The 12,932-nt window shown below is 43.3% G+C and overlaps 1 protein-coding gene across 1 annotated transcript in view; it reads right to left on the reverse strand.

Annotated features, from left to right (window-relative positions):
* Window positions 1-9,081, reverse strand: part of atp10a (ATPase phospholipid transporting 10A) — a 129,274-nt gene extending 120,193 nt beyond the window's left edge. Inside the window, exon 1 of the mRNA XM_045212597.1 lies at window positions 8,405-9,081. Within this exon, the coding sequence (XP_045068532.1) occupies window positions 8,405-8,823 (419 nt within the window). The 5' untranslated portion in view covers window positions 8,824-9,081. The remainder of the gene's footprint in view (window positions 1-8,404) is intronic.
* Between the last annotated feature and the right edge of the window lie 3,851 nt (window positions 9,082-12,932).

Here is a 12,932-nt window from a genome sequence, read left to right on the forward strand (position 1 = left end):
TGGTGAGGATCTGGTGAGGATCTGGTGAGGATCTGGTGAGGCCATTAGTAACATGGGTTCGTAGACGGAGTAGGCTATTCTCGGATGTTATAAACAAGAAAAATGCCAAACTTTTTAAACACGATAAAACACGATGCTTCACAATGCTTCATGCTCACTGTGAAGTGTACAGCATTTTACTGTGTGTTCCTTATGAAGACAACTATACAAATAAAAAATGAAATGTAAAGAGAGGTACACAGTATCAGCCCTGGCTGCAATGTTTGGTTTTGTGACTTGTAATTTCACCTTCTATAAAACTCAACATAAAGAGTGGTTAAAGGCCCAGTGCAGTCAAAAACGTGATTGTATATCATATTATACAACAGCTGATTAAACTAACACTGTAAAAGTGTGATTTTTTTGGAATCAGTGTTATTGCCTGACAGTTACTGTTAGAAAATACAATCTACACAGGACCTTCTAAAATCAGCAGTTTTTGGCGGGAGTTCTCTTTATGGTGACATCACCATGCAGTGAATTTGTTAATAGACCAATAACAAAGAGCGTTCCAAACCGCTCTGACAATAGCAGATCGTTTCTGGTTTTCCCCAGCCCATGCAGACCACTCCCAGACAGGAAATTGATTGCAAAATAGTTTTTTTTGCTAAAAAGCTATTTTTACCCATTTTAAAATGGACATCTATTACAGTAAGACACTTGATTGTTACCCAGAATTGATTTGATATGGATATAAAAACCGCTGCATTGGGCATTTTAAAAAGAAAACTGGGTATTTATGCAGAAAATATCCAGCATTCTTGGTCCTCTGGAACTTGCAACTGTCTCTGAACTCCAGCCAAGGGAAACAGGCAGGATACGAAACCGAAACCCTGCCGGGAAATGATATCAAACCAAATCATAAACAGTTTCATCATATCTGTGATAGTTTATATAAATGGATCTAAAAAAGCCACACAAAGCACAGGATTAGGTCAATGTCATGCATTAACACCTGCTGGAACCTGGTCCTCAACAACAGAACAGGAAATCTTAGGTGGGGCCATTTTTTTAATATTTCATGTATTTCTGGAAAGCTCCTACCCTGATTTAGTGCCTCTAAAGATCCAACTGGGGAGCATTCAGTCAGGGTGTTACTCAATCTCCACTTTATACATCATTGAAGGTTAGGTACCTGCTTGTTACCCAAACAAAAACGCACAGGGCTGATGTCATGTGAGGGTCTGACTTCACAGCACAATCGGTTACACTTACAGAAAGTATTTACTTTTTCCCACATTTTGTTGTTGTGATACAGCCTGAATTTAAAATTGATTAAATTGAGATTTGTCATCACTGGCCTACACACAATACCCCATAATGTCAAAGTGGAATTATGTTTTTAGAAATGTTTAGTCAATAGGTATTCAACCCCTTTGTTATGGCAAGCTTAAATATATTCAGGAGTAAAAATGTGCTTAACAACTCACATAATAGTTTTTTGAACAACTACCTCATCTCTGTACCCCACACATAAAATCTGTAAGGTCCCTCAGTCGAGCACTGAATTTCAAACACAGATTCACCCACAAAGACCAGGGATGTTTTCCAATGCCTCGCAAAGAAGGGCACCTATTGGTAGATGGGTAAAAATAAAAAAAACAGACATTGAATATCCCTTTGAGCATGGTGAAGTTATTAATTACACTTTGGATGGTGTATCAATACACCCAGTCACTACAAAGATACAGGCGTCCTTCCAAACCCAGTTGCCGGAGAGGAAGGAAACCACTCAGGAATTTCACCATGAGGCCAATGGTGACTTTAAAACAGTTACAGAGTTTAATGGCTGTGATAGGAGAAAACTGAGGATGGATCAACAACATTGTAGTTACTCCACAATACTAACCTAAATGACAGAGTGAAAAGAAGGAAGCCTGTACAAAATAAAAAATATTCCAAAACATGCATCCTGTTTGCAACAAGGCACTAAAGTAATACTGCAAAGAAATTGACAAAGCAATTAACTTTTTGTCCTGAATACAAAGTGTTGTGTTTTATTGAATTTGCCTCAAACATGTCACTGAGTACTGACTCTCCATATTTTCAAGCATAGTGGTGGCTGCATCATGTTATGGGTATGCTTGTAATCGTTAAGGGAGTTTTTCAGGATAAAAATAAAAGGAATGGAGCTAAGCTCAGGCAAAATCCTCGAGGAAAACCTGGTTCAGTCTGCTTTCCACCAGACACTGGGAGATGAATTCACCTTTCAGCAGGACAATAACCTAAAACACAATGACAAATCTACACTGGAGTTGCTTACCAAGACGACGGTGAATGTTCCTGAGAGGCCGAGTTAAAGTTAACCTAAATCTGCATGAAAATCTATGGCAAGACCTGAAAATTGTTGGTTAGCAATGATCAATAACCAATGTATCAGAGGTTGAAGAGTTATAATAAATGAGCAAATGTTGTGGAAAGCTCTTAGAGACTTACCCAGAAACACTCACAGCTGTAATCGCTGCCGAAGGTGATTTTAACATGTATTAATTCAGGGGGTTGAATACTTATCTAATCAAGATATTAGTGTTGTTTTTTTTTACAAATATTATTATTTTTCTTCGAATTTCACATTAGAGTATTCTGTGTAGATCGTTGACAAAAAATGACAATGAAATCCATTTTAACCCCACTCTGTAACAACAAAAAGTCAAGGGACGTGAACAATTGTGACAAATGGAGATACAAAACATTAAGAACACCTGCTCTTTCCATGACAGACTGACCAGGTGAATCCAGGTGAAAGCTATGATCCCTTATTGATGTCACTTGTTAAATCCACTTCAATCAGTGTAGATGAAGGGGAGGAGACGGGTTAAAGAAGGATTTGAGACAATTGAGACATGGATTGTCTCTGTGTGCCATTCAGAGGGTGAATGGGCAAGACAAAAGATTTAAGTGCTTTGAACAGGGTATGGTAGTAGGTGCCAGGCGCACCGGTTTGTCAAGAACTGCAACGCTGCTGGGATTTTCACACTCAACAGTTTCCCGTGTGTATCAAGAATGGTCCACCACCCAAAGGACATCCAGCCAACTTGACAGAACTGTGGGAAGCATTGGAGTCAACATGGGCCAGCGTCCCTGTGGAACGCTTTCAACAACTTGTAGAGTAAAAAAAAAAAGTGAGCACTTAGACATGGTAATTTTCATAAATTCATAGAATGTTTGGGAATGACGTATAGCAATATAGAGAGGGAAAGCGGCCGTGCGTTTCGACAATTAATTAGACACTGCAGGGCGCCATAGCCAATCAGAACTAGAGTAGGGATATATGCAAATAAGCCATTTGCCACACGGGCCTGCCATCATTCACTTTAAAATGGACTGTGTGTTTACAGGCAGTTGCAACAGCGCGACTTTAGATCATTGGAACGCATTCGCCAAAAAATACACCTGAATGGATTTCTGCAAATATGTAAACACCAAGGGAGTCCTCTTACATTTGGGAACTTCCCAGTCCTATTGAACAAACAACCATGAAAAGGGTAGGCTCTCTCTCCCTCCCTCAGTTGCCTATGCACATCCACAACAAGATCAACAACTAATGTTAGCCAGAGCGAGATGAGCTAAATTGTAACGAGGGAACATTAACTTTTCCAGCTAGTTGGTCGTCAAAATTGCACTGATAAACGATGGGGAATAGTATCTAGATAAGTTGTTCAGCATTTCACGTTTCTTGCTAGCTAACCAAATGACACCTGCCTCTAGCTGTAGCCAACGAAAAATGATGAGGGGGAAAAGTCAGTCACCCACTCCTCCAATGACATCATCCACGCAGCTAGCTAACATTAGGCTCCGTGTTTTAGCTTGCTAAATAAATAGTTAGCTACTTAAATAAACACGCAAGCCCAGGGGTGTCAAACTCAATCAGCGCTAGTCTATTAGCATGGTGTTTGGCACACGAGCGCTAGCCTATTAGCCTGGTGTTTGGCACACGAGCGCTAGCCTATTAGCCTGGTGTTTGGCACACGAGCGCTAGCCTATTAGCCTGGTGTTTGGCACACGAGCGCTAGCCTATTAGCCTGGTGTTTGGCACACGAGCGCTAGCCTATTAGCCTGGTGTTTGGCACACGGGCGCTAGCCTATTAGCCTGGTGTTTGGCACACGAGCGCTAGCCTATTAGCCTGGTGTTTGGCACACGTGCGCTAGCCTATTAGCCTGATGTTTGGCACACGAGCGCTAGCCTATTAGCCTGGTGTTTGGCACACGAGCGCTAGCCTATTAGCCTGGTGTTTGGCACACGAGCGCTAGCCTATTAGCCTGGTGTTTGGCACACGGGCGCTAGCCTATTAGCCTGGTGTTTGGCACACGAGCGCTAGCCTATTAGCCTGGTGTTTGGCACACGAGCGCTAGCCTATTAGCCTGGTGTTTGGCACACGAGCGCTAGCCTATTAGCCTGGTGTTTGGCATCAGCGCTAGCCTATTAGCCTGGTGTTTGGCACACGAGCGCTAGCCTATTAGCCTGGTGTTTGGCACACGAGCGCTAGCCTATTAGCCTGGTGTTTGGCACACGTGCGCTAGCCTATTAGCCTGGTGTTTGGCACACGAGCGCTAGCCTATTAGCCTGGTGTTTGACATCAGCGCTAGCCTATTAGCCTGGTGTTTGGCACACGAGCGCTAGCCTATTAGCCTGGTGTTTGACATCAGCGCTAGCCTATTAGCCACGTTATGACTGACTTGCGATCATTGCCCTTGCTGGTTTGATTATATTGACATTCCCAACCTTAGTTACAGTCGTCTGTTTTTGTTCAAAATATTGAGTCATTGAAACTGAAACAGCGCATCCCGAATGGGTGGAGGCAGCAGACAATGTACCGGGCCAGCTGTGATTTATAACCTGATAGCAAGATGTTTTGGACTACTAAGAAATGTATTGTTGAATTATATTAAATCATGCATGTAACTGCATCCATCTATTCTGCCAACAATGCCTTACCGTACGTCATGGAATTTGAGTCAAATATAACCCATTTTTAAAACATCTTCTAAAGTTGGGTTGAAGCATAAACTGGGAATTTGATCTTTTTGACTGACATTATGATTGTCTGTTTGTTTCATATCTGCAAAGTAGTTAAAACGCTGTCAGTTCCACTTTAAAAGGAAACAGGCCTAGTGAATAATCAGGCCTGGGTGGGTTCTGGGTTGGGGATTTACACTTAAAGAACTCACTCTATTTCTCGCAAAATATAAATATCATGATCATTTAGCTAAACCTTTTTATGCATTTAGACTTACAGTTAGGTCATACAGGAATCAAAGTACCATGATCCAACCACCTGCTATTGAAATCGCCATCAAAAATCATATTTCCTTAAATATGGACCTGTTAGACAGATTAAGCCTAATCCTCCATTTAAAATACTTTGAATTGAGATTTTCCATTAAGAAAGATTGATAATCCAGGGCTATAGGCTTATTGTATTTAACCATTATTTTAGCAGGGATCTGGACCTGGGAATCCCCAATATCACAATAAGTGTCGCCTGGTTTAGACAGGGGAAGTCTTGCACAATATTGGATGTTTTCCATTAAGACAGATTGTTCATCTAGGACCAGGACTATGTTTAACCAGGGCCCCGGGAGGCGTCCCTAAATTATCCACAATCTCACAGAGAGATGTTTAGAACAACGTTGAGCACCACAGTAACAGGAGTCACAGAGCAAAATCCAATTATATGGCCAAGGTTGAGAACAGGGCAAGCTCAACTAGAGGACTCAAAACACTGCTCCTTTTGATTCCTGCGGACCGTGGCCTTTACATGGCCCAGCCTAGACCAGCCAGACCCACAGTGATGCTTTTCATTCGGCAAATACAGGCTCTCTAGACAGCACAGGTACTCATGAAAATAAAAAAAGATTGTACAACTTCTCAATTAAAAGATCAGCATACAAAAACCTTTCAGGGAAATCAATGGTTGAATAACTAACTTCCCAGTGACAGTGTTTAGAGATGGATATTAGACCTAGCTTGCGTCTCAAATGGCACCCTGGTCTTAAAGTAGTGCACTAAATAGGGATTAGGGTGCCACTTGGGCCGCAGCCCAACAGTCCACTGGGTCGTTCCGTGTCCTTTCAGCAAGCCATGACACCCACCATCTCAGATTGTTCTGAAATCCTTTATGTATACAGAAACAGTAAGATTGGCATTACTGCAACATTATTTTTTGTCCCCCACAATTTGTCCCGCACATTGAAATCGGGGAGGGGAATGTGGATCGGTCTCCGTCCCTCTTTCGTACGTTAGTCACACTCAGATAGCAATGGCCTGATTTTGACGAACCTTGGGTGAATGATGCGTCTTGCCGTAGAGAGATCCAGCATTTACTAAATTACACTGATTGGCACAAGGCAGGAGTTATAGTAATTAACAGAAATGTGTGAGTCACACCAGAGAGGAAGAGGCAAAGCCAGAGAGATAACTGGGCCCAAAATCTGTCTTCTCCAGCAGGTGGTGTTTTTCCCCTCAACAAGCAGGGATTTTTTTGTATGAAGGTCAATAACAGTGTCGAATTCGGTTAACAAAAAATGTAATGGTTTATTTGCTACATATGGCTTATTTGATCTAATTTAAGTTTTGTATTGCTTAGGATTGTTATGAGTGTACTGATAAGTAGGACACGTGACATATTGGCAGCTTTGAGAAAAAATAACGTTATATATCAGTTGCGCCTGTTTTTCACAAGCATATCTGCCCTCTCATTGGCTAGAATTGTCCCACCTGATCCTGCCTCCTCCCGACTGCATTCTAGTCTGAGCACCAGTCTCTTCAGCTAACATTCCACTCCTCAAAGAGTCTTTGGCATGTGACATGGAGGACATGGAGTGGATTGGCTAAAGAGACTGGTATTGAAGCGAACTGCCTTCCACTATCAAGTATCTGGTCAATATAATAGACCATCTGTGGTCACACACGACAACAGAAATGTGTTAGTCACACGGAATTTCAATTGGCCCAAAAATATGATTTGATCTGAGAAACTAAGCTAATTGATTGCATTCAAATTGACCATTTTAATTTACACCGGCCAGTTAATTATTTATTTGCAGTATTACTTTAGTGCCTTGTTGCAAACAGGATGCATGTTTTGGAATATTTTTATTCTGTACAGGCTTCCTTCTTTTCACTCTGTCATTTAGGTTAGTATTGTAGAGTGGTTTCCTTCTTCTCCGGCAACTGAGTTTGGAAGGATGACTGTATCTTTGTAGTGACTGGGTGTATTGATACACCATCCAAAGTGTATTTAATAACTTCACCATGCTCAAAGGGATATTCAATGTCTGCTTTTTTTATTTTAACCCATCTACCAATAGGTGCCCTTCTTTGAGAGGCATTGGAAAACCTCCCTGGTCTTTGTGGTTGAATCTGTGTTTGAAATTCACTGCTTGACTGAGGGACCTTACAGATAATTGTATGTGTGCGGTACAGAGATGAGGTAGTCATTAAAAATCATGTTAAACACTATTATTGCACTCGGAGTGAGTCCATGCAACTTATTATGTGACTTGTTAAGCACATTTTTACTCCTGAATGTATTTAAGCTTGCCATAATAAAGGGGCTGAATACTTATTGACTCAAGACATTTCAGCTTTTCATTTTTAATTTACAAAATGTTTAAATCCAAAAATATATTTCCACTTTGACATTATGGGGTAGTGTGTAGGCCAGTGACAAAATAACATGAATGTAACCCTTTTTAAATTCAGGCTGTAACACAACAAAATGTGGAAAAATTCAAGGGGTGTGAATACTTTCTGAAAGCAGTGTACTTCCCAAAAGCAGACAATGAAAGCACATACAATTGATGCTATAGCCATCAAATGTTGCCATTAGATAGGTCTCTGTTGTGTAATTGTGGACACAACAGCCATGAAACCTTAACTCCCCTCTACCAGCCTCCATTGTACAAGACTGAACCTGAAGCCACAACCATCACAGATCCAATGGATGGGTCCCTGTATGCTTGAGGCCATGAGGGTAGTTCAACACTATTACGCGTATTTAGGAAATGATAACAAAATGGGTTTAGGTATAATGTTAGCTACATAGTTTTGAAGGTTTTGTAGTGATGATGACTCTGCCATGGGCCTTAAAACAGCTGTAAAATGATACAAAAGATACAGGAATGTAGCGAAGAATAAAGGTGGAACTGAACTGGCAACAACAGTAGCAGTAATTGTATCCGTTTGTTTGAAAGACACTTTTTTACTCAACAAGCACACCAAGACATCTTATGTGGCCTACAGGCTCCTTATTGAACACAGCTTATAGACTACTTATTGAAAACAGCTTATAGACTAATTGAACACAGTGTACAGTCTACTTACTGAACACAGCGAATAGAATCCATAGGATAAATACTGTACCTGCTATAGACCAAACAATCCATGTGGTTGATTTCTTTATCGGATCTGTGTCTTCTGTAATCCTCCCAAAGGTCTTTGATGGCAGTGACAGACAAGATGAACACCACTGGTGCCAGGGCCAGCTGTGGTTGGAAAGCATTACAAACGGGAACAAAATTCAGCAGGGCGATGAACACAAAGTATACGTTGGCAAACCTATGGAACTGCTCAAACAGATTCTTCGGTAGAAAAGAGAGAAGTGTGTATTTTGTGGTTTTAATCTTATTGTCTGAATAGTGTCTATTTGGGTTGTCCTCTCCTTTGGTTTGATCGTATAAGATGTTAGAATGCACAGTCCGTGTTTTGTGTTCCTTCTTGGATTTCTTCCTCTGTTTCTTCACTTTGACCACTTCGGTTTCTCCAATCTTCTCTCGCGCCATACTTCGCCTCAAACTCTCCCAAACTTTTCTTTTCTTTTGCGTTTTTCAACCATAGAAATGTCCTATGTAATCATAGTGCTCCATACCTTTAGAATGACATTGTATTATTCTCTGTTTTCACGCTCATCTCTTCTTTACTCTCATCTCCTCTTTAGGTAGACGAAAATATTTCAGTATTAGCATTTTTTCATTTGCAGTTTGGAGATGCTTCGAAAAGTCAGGGTTAGCTGTGAACAACACAACTTTTACCGCTCAGTCGGTGAGTTGTACATCACATGGATAGACTCACTCTGGGATCTCGTGGCACCGTCCATTGGCCGTATGTATAAAACGCATGGGATTGGTGCAGCTCATGCGCAGAGAGAGATGTTGGTGAGAGGAGAGGACACTGGGCTCGTCACTCCTGCCGCTCCGCCCGCTCCGCCCGCTCCGCCCGCTCCGCCCGCTCCTGCCGCTCCTGCCGCTCCTCCCTCTCACAAACACATTCTTTTTCTTCTGGATGGAAGTGCCACGTGGCCCGACGCGGTATTATTTGAGTTCAAAAAGCTGGCTAGAAAAAAGACGAAACGCCCTTACATTGATGACACTTCTGCAAATCCAATTATTCAACGTCATCACATACATTTTGGGGGGTCGAAATGATATGGAAACAACATTGATTCAACCAGTTTTTGCGTAGTGGGTTATATTGTTACGTTTTTTTTTGTTTAGTAGAATACACAGGGTGCAATTTCGAAATGTGGTTGTGCATTAACAGTTTTTCTCTTGTTATGTCAGTCACGGATAGTCACTCAATTAACCCATGTCAGCTAAACATGTTTTAGATTGGTAAATTAGTCTAGTGTCCAGTTATCTAAACCTGTAGTAATCAAGGTCGAATTAGAGCCTGGGGACCCCCCCATTCATTTTGTTAGTCAGTCTCACTCAGATATATTAAAAACTGCAAACATTTCTCTCCCTCCTATGGAAAAATGTGTAGAAATGCTGGAAATTAGCTGTTAAACTTCTACTCCCCCCATGACAAAATGAGTAGAATTGCACATAAATAAACACTAAAATGTAAGAAATTCTACTGTGGCCATATGATGAGTTCAGATTTTTTGTGGCATCCCCAAAACCCATCAAAGTTGCCCATCCCTGGCCTCCATAAACCCAGTCGGGGAACGTCCTCCAACAGAGGCATAAGCTATGGCTGGCCTCCATAAACCCAGTCGGGGAACGTCCTCCAACAGAGGCATAAGCTATGGCTGGCCTCCATAAACCCACTCGGGGAACGTCCTCCAACAGAGGCATAAGCTATGGCTGGCCTCCATAAACCCACTAGGGGAACGTCCTCCAACAGAGGCATAAGCTATGGCTGGCCTCCATAAACCCACTCGGGGAACGTCCTCCAACAGAGGCATAAGCTATGGCTGGCCTCCATAAACCCACTCTGGGAACGTCCTCCAACAGAGGCATAAGCTATGGCTGGCCTCCATAAACCCAGTCGGGGAACGTCCTCCAACAGAGGCATAAGCTATGGCTGGCCTCCATAAACCCACTAGGGGAACGTCCTCCAACAGAGGCATAAGCTATGGCTGGCCTCCATAAACCCACTCGGGAACGTCCTCCAACAGAGGCATAAGCTATGGCTGGCCTCCATAAACCCACTCTGGGAACGTCCTCCAACAGAGGCATAAGCTATGGCTGGCCTCCATAAACCCAGTCGGGGAACTTCCTCCTACAGAGGCATAAGCTATGGCTGGCCTCCATAAACCCACTAGGGGAACGTCCTCCAACATAGGCATAAGCTATGGCTGGCCTCCATAAACCCACTAGGGGAACGTCCTCCAACAGAGGCATAAGCTATGGCGTTTGTTCATCATGTTGTTTTGAAATACAGTATTTCTACCAACATGCAAAGACCATTAAGGCTTTTTCAATCAATCCCTTGATGGGAAACGGAAGCACTACGATTCATTTCTCTGCATTTTTTGGGTGGCCATCATCTGCTTTGTTTGTCTTCCTTACAGTGGATGTAGGTCCACATGGAACATCCGCTAAGGCTGCAAATGAGTTCTAGAATTCTACACCAAATGATCTGAGGCCATTTTGCAACTTCTAACTGTTGATGATGCTTGTATAAGATGGCCCAGTGCCAGGTGTCAACCATGGGTTGCATAGTGTATTGTAATTACTCTGCAAACGTGAGATTTTTGAGTGTAGACCTAGGCCAATTTCCTTTATTCTTATTTGCTTTCAGTTTTCAATGTCAGTTTCAAGTTTTAATGTCACACGCACAAGTACAGTGAAATGCCTTTCTTGCAAACTCAAAACCCAACAATGCAATAATCAATAACAATGTATTACTAGAAAAGACACATGAGAAATAAGAATAAGAAATATGAAATACTTGATTGTGTAAGTTAGCAGCTATATACAGGACATATGGGCTCCTGAGTGGCCCAGCGGTCTAAGGCACTGCATCTCAGTGCTATAGGCGTCACTACAGACCGAGTGGAGCAGCGGTCTAAGGCACTGCATCTCAGTGCTATAGGCGTCACTACAGACCGAGTGGAGCAGCGGTCTAAGGTACTGCATCTCAGTGCTATAGGCGTCACTACAGACCGAGTGGAGCAGCGGTCTAAGGCACTGCATCTCAGTGCTATAGGCGTCACTACAGACCGAGTGGAGCAGCGGTCTAAGGTACTGCATCTCAGTGCTTGAGGCGTCACTACAGACCGAGTGGAGCAGCGGTCTAAGGCACTGCATCTCAGTGCTATAGGCGTCACTACAGACCGAGTGGAGCAGCGGTCTAAGGCACTGCATCTCAGTGCTATAGGCGTCACTACAGACCGAGTGGAGCAGCGGTCTAAGGCACTGCATCTCAGTGCTTGAGGCGTCACTACAGACCGAGTGGTGCAGCGGTCTAAGGTACTGCATCTCAGTGCTATAGGCGTCACTACAGACCGAGTGGTGCAGCGGTCTAAGGCACTGCATCTCAGTGCTATAGGCGTCACTACAGACCGAGTGGAGCAGCGGTCTAAGGTACTGCATCTCAGTGCTTGAGGCGTCACTACAGACCGAGTGGAGCAGCGGTCTAAGGCACTGCATCTCAGTGCTATAGGCGTCACTACAGACCGAGTGGAGCAGCGGTCTAAGGCACTGCATCTCAGTGCTTGAGGCGTCACTACAGACCCCCCTGGTTCGATTCCAGGCTGTATCACAACCGTCCGGGTTTGGCCGGTGTAGGCCGTCATTGTAAATAAGAATTTGTTCTTAACTGACTTGCCTAGTAAAATAAAATAAATAAATAAAAATATTTAGAAAGTAAGATCCAATACCATATTAACATGTACAGGGATACTGGAGTGATGGAGGTAGATATGTATAGGGGTAAGGGGACAGGGATACTGGAGTGATGGAGGTAGATATGTATGGGATAAGGGGACAGGGATACTGGAGTGATGGAGGTAGATATGTATAGGGGTAAGGGGACAGGGATACTGGAGTGATGGAGGTAGATATGTATAGGGGACAGGGATACTGGAGTGATGGAGGTAGATATGTATAGGGGTCAGGGGACAGGGATACTGGAGTGATGGAGGTAGATATGTGTAGGGGTAAGGGGACAGGGATACTGGAGTGATGGAGGTAGATATGTGTAGGGGTAAAGTGTCTAGGCAACAGGAGATAAGATAAACAGAGTAGCAGCAGCTTGTATGTGAGTGGATGTGTAGAGTCAGTATAAATGTATGTACATATTATGTGTGAGTGATCAGATGATGGAGTGAGTGTTTGTGTGACAGTGTGTGTGAGTGAGTAGGGCCCTGTGAGTGTGCATAGAGACCTGTAGTCCACGATCAGCTCCTTGTTCTTCCTGACGTTGAGGGAGAGGTTGTTGCTCCGGCACCACACTGCCAGGTCACTGACCTCCTCCCTGTAGGCTGATTCATCATCGCCGGTGATCAGGCCTACCACCGTCGTGTCGTCGGTGAACTTGATGATGGTGTTGGAGTCGTGCGTGGGTGAACAGGGAGTACAGGAGGGGACTAAGCACACACCCCTGAGGGGCCCCTGTGTTGAGGGTCAGCGTGGCGGAGGTGATGCTGCCTACCCTCACCACCTGG

This window comes from Coregonus clupeaformis, unplaced genomic scaffold, assembly GCF_020615455.1.
Source record: "Coregonus clupeaformis isolate EN_2021a unplaced genomic scaffold, ASM2061545v1 scaf0028, whole genome shotgun sequence".
Classification (NCBI taxonomy): Eukaryota; Metazoa; Chordata; class Actinopteri; order Salmoniformes; family Salmonidae; genus Coregonus; species Coregonus clupeaformis.